Raw genomic sequence first — 19,794 nt, 5'->3', positions numbered from 1 at the left:
TGTAGAAGGATTCATTGCAATATAAAACTACCTTGCAGAAAGACTATAAATATACTTCGTAATATGCTGTAACATTCTTCTAACATAAGGACATTTGCTAACAGGTACACTAGTTTGTCTTGGCCTTTTCTCTAGTACATTATTGAAATATTTAGCCATTGGCATTTGCAACTGTCTCTCTTGCAAAATCGACTAGAAACTAAATGTATGTTAATGTGCCACCAGCACTTCATGAAAGATGGTATTTAGAGAAAGAATATGGCTTAGGTGTACAAAATATATTCAGTGCTCCAAATTGGTGAACATGTCACTTTTACGTTAAACTTGCTAAATCATTTACCATTTACTGTAGTCAGTAAAGTAACACTAAAATAGAATATATTTTGAGGTACTTTTGGAGCAGAGTATTTTTCAACTGTAATCAGAGTGAAGTTGCTGGATTACTTGTATCTGTTGCTGCTGCTGTTGAAAGGCAGAGGAGAGCTGGAATCTCTGCTGAGGAAGGCTTTGCTCAGGTCTGTTCTCGGCAGAGCCAAGCTGAGACAACACTACAGAGAGGAGAAGGGGAAAGCAGGCCAGTCAAAAGGTTTGAAGGCTGACAGGTTAGAAAAGGACAACACAGAAAATGAAATAATAGAAAAGTTATCAGTATGATTAATCTAAGTATCAAAATCCAGACAGTTTGGGAGTCAATTTAGTATAGTCTCCAGTTAGTCAAGGTACCACTGGTTATAGAACTTCTGGACATGAAAGGGAAGGGAGCAATGAGCCTTTTCCAAGAGCCCTTTAGCCTTCCTTTCTCGCCTATGGATGCTTACTGATAACAGGTTCCGTTCTGTTCTGAAGGCTTTCTCACACAATGTCAGATACAGCACATCATGTTACAGTGTGACTAGTTAAGTAGAGGCAGGGGAGAAAGCAAATACTCTAAAGCACAGAACTGGTACATAAAAATTGAGTTACAGTTAGTATCAGGCCACTAACAACACAGGTGAACTGAGACCACATTGTTCCTTTAAGCTATTGGGTCACCCTCAGATGAGAAAAGTTCTGTCTAAATGTTTTTTGATTCACTCAAAAGTAGCAGGTCTAGCAATAGGTAAATTTTGAAAATACATAATTTGTACATTTGGAAATTTACTAGCTCTAAATACCAGTTTATGTAAAAGCTTAAAAGACTTCTAAATTCAGACACTGAGTGAACAGCCCACAGTGATTGACAAAGCAAAACGTTGACATGCTTGCTATACCACAATCCTGAACATTTGATTATTGATTGTAGTTAAATGTAAAGTTATCAACTGGTAAGATAATATTTATTAAAGGTAAGCCTTTGGTTTACCACTTAAACTGTTTCAAGTGCAGCACAATCATTCAGTCATTTCATTTTCTACTAATTATAAAAGTAACTCATAGAAGTTAATACTATTGACAACTACGATCTAAATCATTACAAGTTATCAGAATGAGACAAAGATTATGTAATTTAGAAAATGTTTATTCCAGCAAAGTTTACTGGTTTTATAGTTTCCCTTCAAGTATAAGGGGGAAGAAAATAGAAAATTTTGCCAACAAATCATAACATCAGGAGAAAATAGCTGTTAATGTACGGAAACCAAAGCATTTTAAATTGACTATTGTAAATGAATAAAATTCACTAAGCAGTGGGCATATTAAATATAACTGCGTTCCTAATTACTCTTTGCAAAATAGACATAATAGATATCACACCAATTAGCTACTCAGAGCAAACTTACTTAGTTATGGAAATACTCACCAGCTGCCTGTGACTGCATGAAGTTTCCTACTCCAGCAAGATTAATAACAGCAGCATGCTGAGCAGATAAGGCCTGTTCTTGACTTGTTGAACCTTGTTCAGACACCTAAATGAAAAAAATACAATGACTTGCAAAAGGAAAAGCAAATGACCGAAAAGTTAGTATTTTTTTAATCAGAAAAAAATTATACTAAATCTTATAAAGAGAACCATAAGAAAAAAACTTCAATAGCAATTAGAATCATCATAATTTATTTCCCCCAATTTATGTAGTTTTTATGATGTATAATTACTGTTTCCCGTAAGGCTTCACCAGATCTATGGGTGTTTTTTTCCTTTTTTGCTCTTAGGTCACACTTAGCGATTCTCAGGGGTTACTCCTGGCTCTGCACTCAGGAATTACTCCTGGTGGTGCTTGGGATGCCAGGGATTGAACCAGGATCAGCCGTGTGCACGGCAAATGCCCTACCTAATGTACTACTACTCTGGCCCCTGGGTATTTTTTTTTTTTAAAGCTTTAAATCATTTTGCAATATAGCAAAAATCTTTAGTGAGAAATAGGTCAAGAAAAAAGGCATACAGGAGCTGGAGAGATAGTTCTGGGGATTAAGGAGTCAGCTTGTATTCTGATGACCCTGTTCAAACTCCCAGCAATACGAATAATCCCTTTAGGACTGCAGGGATCACTGCTGACCGCAAAGCCAAGAAAAGCTTCTGAGCACCAGTAGGTGTGACCTATAGTGCTTCCCCCAATCCCGAAAGAAAAATGCAGAGTGTAAAAAATGAAAACACCACCTTATTTGCAAACTCCAAGGCTCTCTATTAAAATCCCAATTACAAAAATTCTAAGAACTACAAATTCAGTAACACAAGATGACATTAAAAAGTCAATCACATTTACTAACTTTCAAACTAAACTTTCTCCAGCCAGTACTTGATTGAAACAATTTTGCAAGATGCACTTATGGGGAACATTTTATATTTGTACACTGTCTGTAGCACTGTCTTCTTGTTCACAGATTTGCTCCAGCGGGCACCAGTCACATCTCCATTGTGAGACTTCTTGTTACTGTTTTTTTTTTCTTTTTCTTTTTCTTTTTTTTGCTTTTTGGGTCACACCTGGCGATGCACAGGGGTTACTCCTGGCTCTGCACTCAGGAATTACCCCTGGCGGTGCTCAGGGGACCATATGGGATGCTGGGAATCGAACTCAGGTGGGCCGCATGCAAGGCAAGCATCCTACCCGCTGTGCTATCGCTACAGCCCCTTGCTACTGTTTTTGGCATATCGAATACACCATAGGGAGCTCGCCAGGCTCTGCCATGCAGGCAGAATCCTCTCAGTAGCTTGCTGGGCTCTCAAGAGGGATGGAGGAATTAAACCTGGGTTGGCTGCATACAATGCAAGCGCTCTACCTGCCATGCTATCCCTCCAGCCACAGCACAGTGTATTTGTGAACTAAGAAAAATTCTGAAGGTGTCAAGCAGGAACGAATCAGCGTTTTTTTATAAGTTCTTCAGATAATTTCAAAGTTTAGCAAAGGTTCAGAAGTAACAAGCATAGTTTCCTGTTCAATGCTCCTTATACATTCTGCTAATTTTTTTTTTTAGACCTCGTACTACCCAGTCTTCATGATAACAGGACATCTCTTTCTTAATGGAGAACACACAGCCTATACGGACAGTTAAAACCTGGATTTGTGGGGGCCAGACTGATAGTACAGCGTGTAGGGCACTTGCCCTGCATGCAGCAGATCCAGGTTTGATCCCGGGCATCCCATCCAACACTGCCAGGAATAATTCATCAACAGTGTCAGGAGTAACCCCTGAGCATTGCTGGGTATGGCCCCAAAACAAAACAAAACAAAAAATATCTGGATTTGAATCTCTGCTCTGCCCCTCACTGCTATGGTAATGAGAAAGTTATTATCTGAAGGGCCAGAGTGGGGGCCTACAGTGAGTAGGATGTTTGCTTTGCACGTGCCTGACCCAGGTTCAATCTCTGGCATCCCATATGGGGATTGAGCACTGCCTGAGCGCTGTCAGGAGTAATTCTTGAGCACAGAGCCAGGAATAACTCCTGAGCATCGTCGAGTATGACTCAAAAAGCCATAAAGAAAAAAATAAAGCTATGTATTTGAATCTGTTTTGTACTATGAAAAACAGAAATGGAGGGGGCCAGAGCAATAGTACAGTGGGTATGGCGCTTGCCTTATGACTGATCCAGGCTCAATCCCCACTACTCCATAGGACTGTTTGGTTCCCGAGTTTCGTGAAGAGTGATTCCTGAGAGCGGAGCCAGGAATTAGCCAGGCTGTGCCCCCTGCCTCCCCCTTCCCTCACAGAAAGGAAAGGCAAAGTAGAAATGGTATCACCTGTTCAGCTGATGTGAGAATTAGAATACGGTCCTTAATAATCAACAGTCACTATCATTAACTATTAAGGAAAAATAACCAAATGGGAAATGCTATTTCCAACTAAATAAATGTTCTGAAATATACCTGGAATGAATGTACAATGTTGTTACTCTATTGCACAAAGGACAGGGACAAGAGAAACCGGTACCTGCTCCGCTGGCTGTTGAGGGCTAGAAGTTGTGGGTTGCTGAGGTTGTTGAGGTGTGAACTGAGCAAGCTGCTGTTGCTGTTGTTGCAGAGTGTTAAAAATCAGCGAGCCACCTGGAAGCTATTAAGAATTTAAAAAATTAGCTGACTGCACATTGAATTTCTTTTTTACAAATATTTTCCACTATGTATCAGGCTTTCTTAAAGGGAAGGAGGAACCGTGAACAGAAGCCAAACCAAAAAAGATCTGGCCGTTAAATATATGCTTATATGTGAGAAACCAATATTAATAGTCTTGTAAACAAGAAAATGATTAAAATATAAAGATTTGCTTCTAAGCAATTTCTAAATACTATTACTTGGGCTGCCAAAGATATTACTATTCTCAAATATGAATCTTTGCCTGAAGTTAACAATTAGCCTTCAAATTTAGATAAAGCTATTTTTATTTAACCATATATCGATACATTTAAGTTTACATCAGTACAATGTATTATAATAAAATGTAATATGTTAGATCTTTGTTACATTATATCTAACTTAACAGTATTTAAAGCACTAAAAATATGAAAAAAAGCTGGTGTTAATCAGAGATATCTATTAGGAAAATTCACGCCCCCAAATCTGTTTCTCCAAAATTCAGAAATGCTCAAACTTTGTTTGATGTTTATAGTTTGTACACATTTGCTGGAAGCTGAAATTCAAATTTAAAAAGTTTACGCATACAGAAAGTCTCACATTAAAAATTACAATTTTGTTTTCCAAATCCATTAGGTAACAATACATTATCTTTGCTTTTTTGGGGGGAGAAGGGGGTACATTTTGTTCTGTAGGAGTTAAAAGTAAGCTTTAAGTTTAAATAATAAAGTGCATAACAACTATTCTTGGGTCAAATTATCTATAACCAGGATAATTCACTGTTTTAAGAAGCAGGTCTCCCAAGAGCTTCTAGGAACCACCAGGACCACCTTGATGGTGCTTGGATGATCAAATAGTGCTGGGAATGCTCAGGAGATAGTCCAGCAGGGAGGGTATGTCTTGCATGTAGCTTCCCTGACTTCATTGCCCGACATCCCATAAGGTCCTCTGAGCACGCTCTGAGTGATTTCTTAGTGCAGAGCCAAAAGTAAGCCCTGAGCATTGCTGGGTGTGGCCCCCAAAACAACAAAATAACAAAACAGCATATACCAAAGACAGTGCTGGGAATATAATTATTGGGCTTTGCATGCTTAGCATATTATGGCCACAGCCAGCTGAACCATTTCCTGGGACAATGGATGGCTTATTGTTAGGGGAAAATTTGGACATATAATAGGTTAAATGCTCCTCCTTCACGCAATAAACGTGAAATATATTTATAAGGTAACTTCGTGCTTATTAAAATTAGTTCATACCCTAAGGGGAATCGGGGGTGGTGGGCAGGAGATATGGAGGGCATGTATCAGGCAGGGATCAGGACCCCTTATGTGGTGCTGAAGATCTAAACCAGTTTCAAGATATGCAAGGCAAGCTTCTTTGTACTATCTCTTCCGTCTACTACACACCTTTTTTTTTTTGGGGGCTATACCTTGTGTGCTATCGCTCAGGTCCCTCATGCATACCTTAATACTAAGAGTGATCTTGAAGAGAAATTCAACAACAAAATGCAGAAGTTGGTTAAATAAACCAATGAATGGGCTATATTACAGATAAATTATCAATCATAAAAGGTAAATATTGACAGTTTACATTTTATATAACAAGTTTAAAGTTTTGGCTCTAATAATTTCCTAATTTTCCTTAATAGCAGGAAAAAAATGGGTTTTGGGTCACATCTGGCAATGCTCTGGAGTTACTCATGGTTCTGCACTCAGAAATTACTTCTGGTGGTGCTCAGGGAACCATATGGGATGCTGGGGATAAAATCCAGGTTGGCTGAGTGCAAAGCAAGTGCTATACCCATTATACTATTGCTCTGGCCCCTACTGCAGAAAAGCTTTATCTGTCGATAAACCAGAGGTCTATCATTGTCTCTAGATCTTTATCTTCATAACTTTTAATTTTTGTTTTATAAAAGCTCTCTGCAGAGAACCACACCCAGCTGTGCCCAGGGCTTACTCCTGGCTCAGAGATCACTCATGAAGGACAATATGGGGTAACAAGAATCAAACACAAGCCCAGCGCCCTACCCACTGTATGATCATTCCAGCCCCATATGCCCACTGAAAAATATCTACTCAAGCTGACAATCTGTATGTACAAAAATAATACATTAATGTAAAAAGAAAACTTCAACTGACAGAGGAATGATATTCTTTCTACTGCTTCTATCAGAAGAAAATGTTCTGATTAGAAATTGTCAATTTTCCTCAACGGAATAGCTAGTTCTTAAGTAGAGTGCTGGAGATAATGAAAAGTTCATTAAGTAGACTAGCATTCTTTCCCCTTAAATATATAAAGGTAGCATGTAGCACTGTCCTCCCACTGCTCATCGATTTGCTCAAGCAGGCCCAGTTAACGTCTCCTATGTGAGACTTGTTGTTAATGTGTTTGACATATCGAATACGTCACCGGTAGCTTGCCAGGCTTTGCCGTGCTGGCGAGATACTCTCGGTAGCTTGCTAGGCTCTCCAAGAGGGGCAGAGGAATCGAACTCTGGTTGGTCGCGTGGGCCTCCTGCAAGGCAAATGCCCTACCCACTGTGCTATTGCTCCAGCCCATATAAAGGTAGCACTCACATAATCATATCTTAGAAGATTCTCAACAGGTCTCAAAATCTCAAATGCAAATATACCAGTTAAAAAACAAACACTGATAATCAAAAGCAATGTTTCAGGCTTACCTGCAGTAGATTTAAGGGCCTGAGACTTGAAGTATTTTTTAGACCAAATGGAACACCTATTCAATAAAACTTATGGTTATTACAAGGAATCAAAACTGAGTGTTCTGCAGAGATGTGTTAATTTTCTACTTCCAAAATGTCTACAATTATTTTCATTAATTTTAATACTGAATCTTTAATCAAGGACAGTATTAAGGTAAGCATTCCATTCTATATTTATACAGAATTATCACCAGTTTTATCGCTGACTGAAAAAAAGTAATGTAAAAGAGCATGCAAGCTCTGTGAATATAACAAACTTATTGTGACAATAATTGGCACCCTCTGAGAACCAGTATGCTGTTTTTTTAAAGTTGTTTGTTATCAGTTATGCTAAAACATTCAATTGCACATTTAAGAATTGAAACTGAGAAAAAAATTGCAGTTAAACTCAGAACTCATCACCCTGAATTTGTAATGTAACAAAGAGCACATAGTTTAAGCTAAAGGTAACACAATTATTTTTTTCTCCAGTTGGCTCTTGGTACACATACAGTACTTGATTCCTCTTTATCTTTGTTTTAAATATAAAAACATTCCTGGTTTTGGCTGCAGCTCCCTGACCTTTCAAAATATGTATATTTTCACTAAATATCTTAGTGGAATACCAATTAAATGTCAATTAAAATTTCTCTGATTCTCTAGTCAAGTGTTATTTTTTTTTAATAAATAAAAATCGATTTTATTGAAAGGTACTGGGAGAGGTGTGAAGGGAGAGAAAGAGAGACAAGCATTCATGAGAGAACACAGGCTTCTCCAGAGTGGAAAAAGCCTCCAAACAGATTTTACATGGGGGGGCGTGGGGGGGGGGGGGAGAGGTGAAGCAGGAAACAGGTATTATCACAGCCTTTATAAGAAACTTAAAAAAGCATATATAATCAAACTAAAATATTACAATACTGTAGTCCATTTCAGGGAAACTTACTCATGAAATGCCATGACTCATTTTACAGGCAGATGCTAGTTAGTCAAAGGCTCTTTCATTTCACTTCATCAATTTTTTATAAATATCAACTGAAGGCTGATATTTGCATTCCCATTTCAACATATATGAAACAGTTCGAGTGATTTCTTTCTCGTGCCAGCTACCAGCTAGAACCACATGTAACTGGTAATATCCTAAATTCTACACTTGGATAGTATTACCAAGAACCTCTTCCATTAGAACATGATTAACAAGGGAGAGCTAAGAATTAGTAAATCACATCATTGTTACTATATTTAAATGACATTGTTTTCTTTCTTAAAACTCACTTTTAATTATTTGTATTACTGTTTTTTTTTTCTTTAAACTGGGTTTCTGAGTCACACCTGGCAAGGCTCAAGGGTTACTTCTGGCTCTGTATGGAGCAATTACTCTGGGCAGTGCTCGGGGAACCTTATGGGATGCCGAGGTTTGAACCTGGGACGGCCATGTGCAAGGCAAGCATTCTGCCCAGTATACTACCACTCCAATCTCTGGTTTTATTGTATCAAGTTTATTTTTGCAGTATATATTTCTTCAGAGTTGGGCTACTCCAAAATATTGCTGGTTAGATTTTTACAATATCATGTTACATTTCTCTGTGCATGGAATAACTAATACTATCACTGTCACTGTCCTCCCATTGTTCAATGATTTGCTCTAGCGGGCCCAGTAACTTCTCCACTGTGAGACTTGTTACTGTGTTTGGCATATCGAATACATCACGGGCAGCTTGCCAGGCTTTGCTGTGCGGGCGAGATACTCTCGGTAACTTGCCGGGCTCTCTGAGAGGGGCGGAGAAATCGAACCTAGGTTGGCTGGGTAGGCCTCGTGCAAGACAAACGCCCTACTTGCTGTGCTATTGCTCCAGCCTAATACTATATATAACTAAAACTGCCACTATGTTAACACCAGTGCCACAATATTTTTAATGTTTATCAAATCTCAGAGTACGATTTAAGCATTTCACCTACATCAAACCTCACAACTGAGGTATTTTTACTATGATTCTAATAATGAGGAAAGTGAGGCAAAGAAATTGTCCCATGATTACAGTTGCTCAAATCTAATTCAAACTAAAGACAGTCCAGCTTTAGAATCTTTTAGATGCCTTATTATGGCTGGAGCAATAGCACAGCGGGTAGGGCGTTCGCCTTACACGCGGCCAACATGGCCAACGCGAGTTCGATTCCTCCGCCCCTCTCGGAGAGCCCGGCAAGCTACCGAGAGTATTCGATATGCCAAACACAGTAACAACAAAGTCTCCAATGGAGACGTTACTGGGCCCGCTCGAGCAAATCGACGATCAACGGGAGGGCCTTTACTTTTACTTTACTTTATTATGTTACCTTTTCTGCATACAGTATGTTTTCACCTCGAATTATTATGTTACCCTTTCTACACACAGTATGTTTTCATCTCAAGTAGAAGAACTATAGTAACAGAAAGACTTTCATCAAGGTTAAATCTATCATGTTTAAATGGAAAATTTAAGTTGTGGAAAGCTATGTTCTTGCTTACCAGTTTCTTGACATAAGTTGTGTGCTAGATGGTTTGAATGAAAGTATCAGAACTTTTATAAAGGTTTTGAAATTAACTATTTGTGACGCAACCCCTTCTGAAATAAGGACATTAGAAGTCTCAGAACCATCAAAATGGCATTTTTCTTCAGCATTTACTTTAAATTTTTCACAGGTTATTATTTCCAATATTCTGACCTGCTTGAGAAGCTGCTTGCATTGCATTAGGCAATGCATTTGGTAGCAGGCCTCCTGAGGGTAGAAGGCCACTCAAGTTTATTCCTGCAGGAGTTATGGCACCAGTGTTACAGCCCAACATAGGATTTGAACCACTCATCAAAGCCTGAGCTCCACTGTAAGAAAACAAGATCAAGTATTAAAACTTGCAGTACATCCAAGGGGGGAAAATCAGTCACGTATGATTTGTGTCAAAAAACCATTAAAACATCACAAGCAGGTATTATTTGTATGTTAAATTTCAATTTAAGGATCAGTTTTATCCTTATGCTAGAAAATGATGGCAAACTTAGCTAAAATTAAGTCGTGTACATTTATCAAGGTTCAAAATAAGGATCTACAAAGCACTAAATCAAGTGCTTCAACAACGATGAAAGGATAAACAGGAAAATCTATGCTGTTATAAATGTGTTACAGCAGAAACATCTTAGTGCACGTTATGGATAATATTACCTAACATTAAAATATACTTGTCAGTTAATTTTATCCTTATCTAAATTACATTATTTCAAGCTGCTCTGCTGGGCAATTCATTGTTATCTTCAAATAAAGCTTTAATCAAATTGGTTAAAAGCATAAAATAAAGATCAGGGTAGCAACACAAACTTACCAAACAGAGCCCACTACATTGATGAAGTTAAGTCCAGCAGAGTTTGCCATGACCTGGGTGGCCGTGGTTCCTGTAGTTATAGATGTTACCATGGTGGAAAGAGGAATGGTTGTTACAGGCATTGCCTGGCTCAGAGACCTTTGCTGCTGAGCAAACTGAGTTAACAAAGTGGGCTGAGGGGTGAAGCCTGAATCTTGGGGAGTAGGGGTGGTTGAAGGGGTAATAGGAGTTGAGCTCTGAGCATCAGGAGGGTGTGGGATCGATGAAGGGGTTGGTGTAGGAGTAGATGGCTTAGGAGTTCCAGATCCTGCTCATTGAGAAAAATAAAAATTGCTAGTTTGTTATAAATGGCCAGTCCTTTTAAAATAAGGTTAATGGAATCTTACTTAGCACTGACAAGTTGTCCTAGTTTTTAAGAAGCAGTTAACTGCAAGTGTTAATTTCTACACATGATACATGAGTGTTGCTACACTCAATTACAATTAAGGATGCAGTATATCACCTAAAAATCCCATCAAAGATGCTATTACAGTAACAGTAAAAAGAGACATTTGTATTCTACCACAATACCCATTTAAGTTAGTTCCTCACATGCTACCTTTGGCCTAAAAAGTTTAAAAAGAATTCAAATTACTTCTTGTTAATTACTATTCACTAATTTAGGACTTCATTTAAAAATATTGCTTATTTTCTGTAACGGAATGAGATAAATTCTGAACATATTTAATAAATTACATATGGTTAACAATTATATTTGGCACCTAAATATACATGTTTAATTCCTAACACATCAAGTGTATCCTGACAAACAAGTTTACAAAACACAGTAATTAAGAAAATATTTAATAGATAATACTGCATCTTTAACAGTAACTGTGTACTTCTGTTTTAATGTAGAATGTATAGAAAATCTGTTGTGAATGAAATATGCACAGTTTATCAACTTTAAAAAAAAAAACAAAAACAAAAAACAAAAACCAAAAAAATAAAACCAAAAGCTCTTGAGGTGTTTTCTTTTTTAGCTTTCATGTCCTGCAGAAAGAAAGGAAAGAAATGTGAATGTCCAGAAGCTGTTACTCAACCCTTTAACTTAAAGTAACAATTGTGTGCAGTAGATTAACATAATCCATACCCACAACATAAGAAGTGAGAATAAGACTTTCAGGAAATTTATAAATTTTTCTTTGTGCAAAACAAGAAGGCAGAAAAATTACACCTTTTGAGCTATCAAGATGAAGATGTTTATCTCTAATGCAAAGACCACCCTATCACTGTGCAGTGTACTAAAACTTTCAGCACACATTAGATATCTCTAAAAAAAAATCTAAAAAACTGGAATGCTTTTTTTTTTTTTTTTTGGTAAACTGGTTACTATCTCATATTTACTACTTTAAATTCTCCCAAACTAAATGCTAGAATTTTTGTACAAGTCTATTTGATGTTAAAAAAAAAAGTATTCACTAACAAAAATTACATTTTTAATATCTGTAGAATGCATGATTGTCACCACAGTTTAGTAAACTGACAATAACCTATAAGAGTGTAGGAGTGTTTTTGGAAAATCAATTTTCAGTTTATTGTATCACCATCTTGGAAAGTGGTTGGCTACTTATACATGCAAAGACCGGACTGCAGCAAAACTCTTAGGACTTATTATATAAATATATATAGATATATTTCTATATAGTTTACATAAAATGTAAAATGATCCTAGGGTACACGGAAATAAAAAATATTTTGGAATCTTATTGCCACAACTATGAGATTAATTTTTCTAGGAGATGTGTAGGTTGCAAGTCTATAAATAAAAAGGTATATACAAAGTGCATACATACATACAGAAAAACAAATACAATTACAATAAACACATAATACATACAATCAACAAGAGATTTGCCTGCATCTTCTCCAAATTATATATTTTGGGTACACAGTACATTCAGATTTCACTATTCCACTGGTCAAAAAAACAAAAACAAAACCAAGAACAACAAACAACGCTGCCATAAGAAACACTAATGTAAAGTTTTATGAAGAGTTAGTGAAAAATTTAAGTTATCACTCACTTTGTGATGAACTGGCAGGTGACAAGGCAGCTGGAGAGAGCATGTTAACTTGACTGAGATCCACAGAGGACTTCCGAGAAAGACTTGGTGGCTTAGAAGCAGGAGGAGGAGTTGGAGATTTAAGAAAGCTGCTGACCTGTTGTGGTGTAAAATAGTTACCTGGAAAAAAAATGTAAGTTATTTCAAAGACTTACAATTAAAAACTCTGTGAAGTATGAAAATACATGAATAAAACTTTGTAAACATATCATATGTTTCTCACACTAGAAAAAATAAAAAAAATTTTACCTGTAGAACTATTTCCTGAGCTTGAGGGTAGCTTGATTGGTGGAGGTCGATGTTTCACTCCCTTCCCCAATACTGAAGACTGAACTGACACCGTCTCAGGCTGCTACAAGAGGATAATATTAAGTACACAATCAGAAATTTATGTTAATACCATTGCAACTTGCTAGATTAAAGTAGCACTGTAGCACTGTCCTGCTGTTCATCGATTTGCTGGAGCAGATGATTAAAAATTTTAAGGTACTAAGCAAACACTCCTGAAATTCATATGGAACAAAAGGCCCCACAAATAGCTAAAGCAATTCTTGGGAAAAAGAAAATGGGAGGAATCAACCTCCCGAACCTCAAACTCTACTATAAAGCAGTAATAATTAAAATAGAATGGTACTGGAACAAAAGCAGAGCTGCAGACCAATGGAACAGGCTTGAATATACTGACATCTCCCCCCAAACATATGATCATCTAATCTTTGATAAGGGAACAAGAAATGTGAAGTAGAGCAAGGAAAGCCTCTTTAACAAATTGTGCTGGCAAAACTGGACAGCTACATGCAAAAAAATGGGCTTAGATCTCTGCCTAAAACCATGCACAAAAATAAGATCAAAATGGATTAAAGACCTCAACATTAGACTGGAATCCATAAGGTACATTGAAGACAAAGTTGGCAAAACCCTCCATGACACTGAAGGTAACCGTATCTTCAAAGATATCACACCTCTGTCCAAGCAAGTGAAAACAGAGATAGACAAATGAGACTATCTTAAACTAAGAAGCTTCTGCACCTCAAAAGAAACAGTTACCAAAATACAAAGACAGTCTACAGAATGGGAAAGGATATTTGCCCAATACACATCCAACAAGGGGTTGATATCAAGAATATACAAAGTACAGGTTGAACTCCACAAAAAGAAAACATCCAACCCCATCAAAAAATGGGGTGACGAAATGAACAGAAACTTTCTCAAAGAAGAAATCCGAATGGCTAAAAGGCACATGAGAAAATGCTCTACATCATAAATCATCAGGGAGATGCAGATCAAAACAACAATGAGATATCATCTCACACCACAGAGACTGGCTCACATTCAAAAGAACAAAAGCAACCTGTGTTATGGATGATTCTCAAAAAATCAGAAATTGAGCCTCCCATTTGACCCAGCAATACCACTCCTGGGAATATGTCCCAGAGATGCAGAAAAGTATAGTCGAAGTGACATCTGCACTTGATTGTTCATTGCAGCACTGTTTACAATAGCCAGAATCTGGAAAAAACCTGAGAGCCCTAGAACAGATGGCTGGTTAAAGAAACTTCGGTACATCTTCACAATGGAGTACTATGTAGCTGTTAGAAAAGATGAAGTCATGAAATTTACATACAAATGGTACTACCTGGAAAGTATCATGCTAAGTAAAATGAGTCAGAAAGAGAGGGACAGACATAGAAAGACTGCATTCATCTGGGGAACATAAGTAACAAAATAGTAGACTAACACCCAAGAACAGCCGAAGTAAGTACCAGGAGGTTTACTCCATGGCTTAGAAGCCAGCCGCACATGCTAGGGGAAAAGGCAGCTCAGATAGAGAAGGGAACACCAAATAAAGGGTGTTGGGAGGATCCTCCCAGGATGGGAGATACATGCTGAAAGTAGATTACAGACCGAATATGACTGCCACTCAAAGCCTCTTTCGCAAACCACAGCACCCAAAAGGAGCGGGAGAACAAAAGGGAATGCCCTGCCACAGAGGCTGGGGGAATGGGGGGAGGGAGGGATACTAGTATCAGTGGCGGTGGAGAATGGGCACTGGTGGAGGGATGGGTACTCAATCACTGTATAACTGAAACCCAAGCACAAAAATTTGTAAGTCTATAACTGTACCTCATGGTGTTTCACTAATAAGAATTTAAGGAAAAAATAATTTAAGGTACTCTGAATACTCATGAAATGAAAACAGATTTTACAGAACACAATTTCAGATAAGATCCCTGGACAAAAGGTTGTAATACAGAGCTGAGGAGATACCTTGATGAGCTGGAGTATGTTTTGTATGCAAGAGGCCTGGGTTCCACCCCCAGCACCACATAGCTCCCTGAGCACCTCCAGGATCAGCCAGAGAGCTTTATGACAGGAGGGACCTGAATATTAAATGAGGAGCACTGTAGCACTGTCCTCCCATTGTTCATCGATTTGCTCAAGCGGGCCCAATAACATTTCCATTGTGAGGCTTGTTACTGTGTTTGGCATATCGAATACGTCACGGGTAGCTTGCCAGGCTTTGCCGTGAGGGCAAGATACTCTCGGTAGCTTGCGGGGCTCTCTGAGAGGGGTGGAGGAGGTGGAGTGATCGAACCCGGCTCAGCCAGCTTGGCTGCATGCAAGGTAGACGCCCTACCCGCTGTGCTATTGCTCCAGCCCATTAAATGAGTATGGTGCTCAAACCAAAATTAAGCAAAAAATTACAGCATACATAAGATTTCTGAATAACAGTAAGAGTTTGAGTGAGAAGAAGAAATAACACAAAGGCAAAGTTTCCACCACAAAATTTTTTCCTGGCAAAAAGTAACGTGAAGCCTTCTAAACAGTATATTCAAACGTTCATTAAACTTTTCTGTACATATTTAAAATTTTCCATTTTAAAGCATTAATGAAAAAATAATTAGATACAAAAACTAATGGCACATGCACATGCACAATAAGCAAACACAAATTTAGCGTGCGCACACACACAATACACATTAGGCACAAAAAATAAGCATGCTCGTACGCACAAACACATAGAGCACAGAAGGTATGTGCATGCTCCGTGTGGATGCAAGCACACACACAAGACACACATACACAAAAGCGACCAAACTCACTTCTGTTTCTTTTCCTGGGGAAAGTTGACTGAGGCTGGTAGAGCCACTGGAGCTATGTGACATCTTTACTGGACATTTTGCCTCATTCTGAACCAATTCTTGGTATTGACTAACTACCCTAAAATAATAGTTCAAAATAGATATTAGTAAAACATTATGTAATAATAAATAGTATTCCATTAAAAATAACATAAAGTTAGACATCTACAATGAGATACTCACATTTTATCCAACTAAAAGATATTTTGCTTCTACTACAGAAGTTATGGTAGTTATTTAATTGTTAAGCAGTTAAAAATATTCATTTTCATTTTTATTCTAATTACAATATTACAGAGTCTCCTGCCCCTGCGCCTGGCTGTCCTCACCGGGGCCCCTTGGAGGGGGAGAGGGTTGAGTTTCTCTCCCCCCTGAACCTCCCACCCCCCATCCTGAGCAGAGCCCCAGCAGCTGAGGACCTCCAGAGCCAGCCACGGCCATGCTGGGACCACTCTCCACACGTCTGGACGGGCCTCATGCATGAAAGAACTGGCAGAGGAACCCAGGCATGCGGGTCCCGGGGCTAAGGTCTCCAAGCCTACTCGCTTTGGGACTGGGCCTCTCCACCTAGACCCTCCATCTTCCAGTAGGTAGGCATCACACCCAGCAGCTGCCGCCAGCGCCAGGTTGGTCCCATCAACGGCCAGGACGCAGAGACATAAAACCCAGCTCCCGGAAGCGCATGGCCGTGAATTATCTTATTTCTCCTTTGGAGAACCTGGCAGGCTACCAAAAGTATCCTGCCTGCACGGCAGAGTCTGGCAAACTTACCGTGTCATATTCATAGTCAGTCACAGCCACAGTCTTCCCGTTGTTCATCGATTTTCTCGAGCGGGCCCAGTAACGTCTCCATTGTGGCACTTGTTACTGTGTTTGGCATATCGAATACGTCACGGGAAGCTTGCCAGGCTCTGCCGTGCGGGCGAGATACTCTCGGTACCTTGCCAGGCTCTCCGAGAGGGGTGGAGGAATCGAACTCGGGTCGGCCATGTTGGCCGCGTGCAAGGCAAACGCCCTACCGCTGTGCTATCGCTCCAGCCCCACGTGTCATATTCAATATGCTAAATACCAGCAACAATGATGGGTCTCATTCTCCTAATCCTGAAAGAGCATTGAAATGGCTCTTTTAAAATCTCAGGGCTAGGAAGAAGGAGACGTTAATGGTGACTGCTCGAGGCAATCGACAAACAACAGGATGATCGTGATCGTGACAATATTACCGAGAAAATATCTTTCACATATTGATTTTCATAACTCTACCTAAAAATTTTCTAGTAACACCTTTGGCATAACTATACCAGTTTGGCTCAAATGGATTACTCACTATCCTGCAAGAGTTTTCCGTATTTATAAAATTCATAATAAAGAAGCAAGTTATTCTTACCTTTCAGCATCAGTCTTTGATCCAATAACAAACCTGAAAATGTTTTGAAAAAGGAAGACATTTAGGTAATAGTTGTCTTTTAAGTCTGGGAATTATTTTACAAGGCTTCAATTTTTCAGTGAGTTATTTTATAAACTGAGTTAGAATCCACCAGGACAATATGACAATCTAACAAAATATTTTCTAACAAAAAAACACAGAAACGTATGAAACAGCTGAACTAAGCTTTAAATGACTAAGCAATGAGATGATCCTGTGAATGATTTGGCTCACTTAAGGCAAATTTATTTTGGCACAGAGCTTAAATAATTAAAAACAAATCCTGGTTTAAGAGTTGTTGATACATTCTAGCAAGCACCTGCCCTATATTAATAATCACTGAATTACAAGTAAGCAATGCTCTGATTTTCCTTTAATTCTGGAAGTAACTATTACATTCCAAGATTCTTATATACATTCCAAGATCTTAGAAAATATTTTATACAAGGTAGTTTAGCGTCAACTCAAATATACATCAATCTCTCTAAAGTCACACATACATAATTTCTTAACATTAAAATGAGTTTTACTTAATTACCAATTTGAATGATCATCTGTGGAAGAGCTGAAATATAAAATGTAAAAAAAGAAAAAAATTGGTTACAACAACTCAAACCTTACCTTCATACTTATCAATTTACTAACTTGATAGAAATGGTTATCCAGACACTAAAGATGCAGAATTCGATTCCTTGGCATAAAAAAATTTTAATTTTCTTGTTAAATATAATCAAGTGGACTTTTTGGTGGGAGGAGGGGGGTAGGGGTCACAATCAGCGGTGCTCAGGGAACCATACGCAATGCACAAGGCAACTACTGAACTACAACTGCTGAACTCAGGCCACTCAAATGGATTTTTTTCCTCTCTTAAGTGGAATTTTTAAATCAATTTTTGTCTTGTTTTTTGAGACAAACCTGGTGGAGGTTAGGAACTACTCCTGGTTCAGCTGCTTGGGTGAGCTGTGACAGGGATCAAATTCTGGGCTCCAGCATGCAAACCATGTTCTGCAGAACCTGGCCCTTGAACCAGTTTTTTAAAAAATGAGATCATATTACCGGTTACAAGAGAAAGTCAACAATTTAGATCTTTAAAGGAAAGAGTTTATATCAGTAATCATTTTATCTTGTCTCTTCTACTTAATACACAAAAATTCAAAAACTCAAAATGTGACAAAAATGAGACTGTTTTCCCCTCACATTGACTTTAAGTTGCAGAAGATTAGCATGTGTTTGTGTGTACAGTCAAGTAGCATGTACCCACTAAGTCTGGGTCTTTACATGCAATACTGAAATATGGAGCACCTTTAACAGCTTCTACGTAGTCAACTTGCTGCCACTTGAACAAACGTGCTTGGAAACATTTCATGCTTACACAAAAAAGTCAAAAAATACCAACACACAAATAGACAAAGGGGATTATCACAGGTATAACCTTTCAAATGAAGTATTAGAAAAATCATACCATCAATTTCTTTAAAAGAAATCACTACTGTAAATAACCCTCATGCAATATGGTGACTATAAGTTTATTTAGGTCTACCGCCAAATCTATTTGCAGCATTTAGCTAAGAAATAAATCCCCAAAGGGAAATTTTTATTAATTAATTAGCTCTAAATAGATGCCTGATTTTTTTTCCCTTTATTTTATTTTTTTTACAGTTGTACATTTACAATTTTTTGTGCTTTGGTTTCAATTATACAATGATCAGATATCCATCCCTCCACCAGTGCCCATTTTCCACCACCATGGATAATATCCCTCCCACCCCCATCCCCCCATCCCCCCTGTCTCTGTGGCAGGGCAATCCCCTGTGTTCTCTCTCTCCTTTTGGGTGTTGTGGTCTGCAAAAGAGGCATTGAGTGGCAAACATGTTCAGTCCATAGTCTACTTTCGACATGCATCTCCCCTCCTGGGAGAATCCTCCAAACATCCTTTATTTGGTGCTCCCTTCTCTATCTGAACTGCCCTTTCCTCTAGGATACCCGGCTGGCCTCTAAGTTATGGAGTAATCCTCCTGGTGCTGATCTCAGCTATTCTTGGGTATTAATCTCATACTTTGTTACTTTATATCCCCCAGATGAATGCAATCTTTCTATGTCTATCCCTCTCTTTCTGACTCATTTCGCTTAGCATGATACTTTCCATATTGTACCACTTGTATGTAAATTTCATGACTTCAATAGATGCCTGATTTTGTCAATCAGATATACTCACTGGGATGGAGACATTTGGCTGTCACTTTCTTCATCATCTTTACATGGCTGTATTTTACCATAGTAAAGTGGGTCACCAAGCGACTGCAAAATGGTTAGCTTTGTTTTCTGATACTGATTACCAGCTTCACATTCAAATACATAATCATCTTTAACATCCTGAAAATGACGGGAACATCCCAAATAAGTACCTTCTCTAGTAAATGTATAACCATATTAAGAAAAATCAGAAATAAATGTCACACTAAGGAAAACAAATGGCACTTAGACGACACACCTAACTAAAACTGCCCAAGAGAATGAAACTCAGGATCCTTTTTAACACAGAATTTTGTGAACTGAGTTCTAATGAAATACTTATAGTGGAATACTTAAATA

At 38.3% G+C, this 19,794-nt stretch overlaps 1 protein-coding gene across 12 annotated transcripts in view; it reads right to left on the bottom strand.

The window, feature by feature from the left end:
* SUPT20H (SPT20 homolog, SAGA complex component) overlaps positions 1-19,794 on the bottom strand; it is a 37,175-nt gene that overhangs the window by 754 nt on the left and 16,627 nt on the right. For 4 of the 12 annotated variants that reach the window (XM_056109335.1, XM_056109316.1, XM_056109325.1 and 1 more), the window contains exons 14-24: positions 19,418-19,575; positions 17,741-17,767; positions 17,164-17,196; positions 15,741-15,858; positions 12,886-12,988; positions 12,598-12,756; positions 10,532-10,838; positions 9,883-10,037; positions 7,162-7,217; positions 4,342-4,461; positions 1,778-1,883 (exon numbers count right to left, since the gene is read on the bottom strand). In XM_056109335.1, coding sequence (XP_055965310.1) covers positions 1,778-1,883; positions 4,342-4,461; positions 7,162-7,217; positions 9,883-10,037; positions 10,532-10,838; positions 12,598-12,756; positions 12,886-12,988; positions 15,741-15,858; positions 17,164-17,196; positions 17,741-17,767; positions 19,418-19,575 — 1,342 coding nt within the window. Of the gene's footprint in view, positions 1-444; positions 549-1,777; positions 1,884-4,341; positions 4,462-7,161; positions 7,218-9,882; positions 10,038-10,531; positions 10,839-12,597; positions 12,757-12,885; positions 12,989-15,740; positions 15,859-17,163; positions 17,197-17,740; positions 17,768-19,417; positions 19,576-19,794 lie in introns of all 12 variants that reach the window. The other 8 variants (XM_056109299.1, XM_056109283.1, XM_056109290.1 and 5 more) reach the window with 4 other exon arrangements.

The sequence above is a fragment of the Sorex fumeus genome, unplaced genomic scaffold (genome assembly GCF_029834395.1).
Source record: "Sorex fumeus unplaced genomic scaffold, SorFum_2.1 ptg000008l, whole genome shotgun sequence".
Taxonomy (NCBI): domain Eukaryota; kingdom Metazoa; phylum Chordata; class Mammalia; order Eulipotyphla; family Soricidae; genus Sorex; species Sorex fumeus.
Note: the sequence above shows the minus strand (reverse complement) of the source record. Positions and strands in the feature narration are given on the sequence as shown.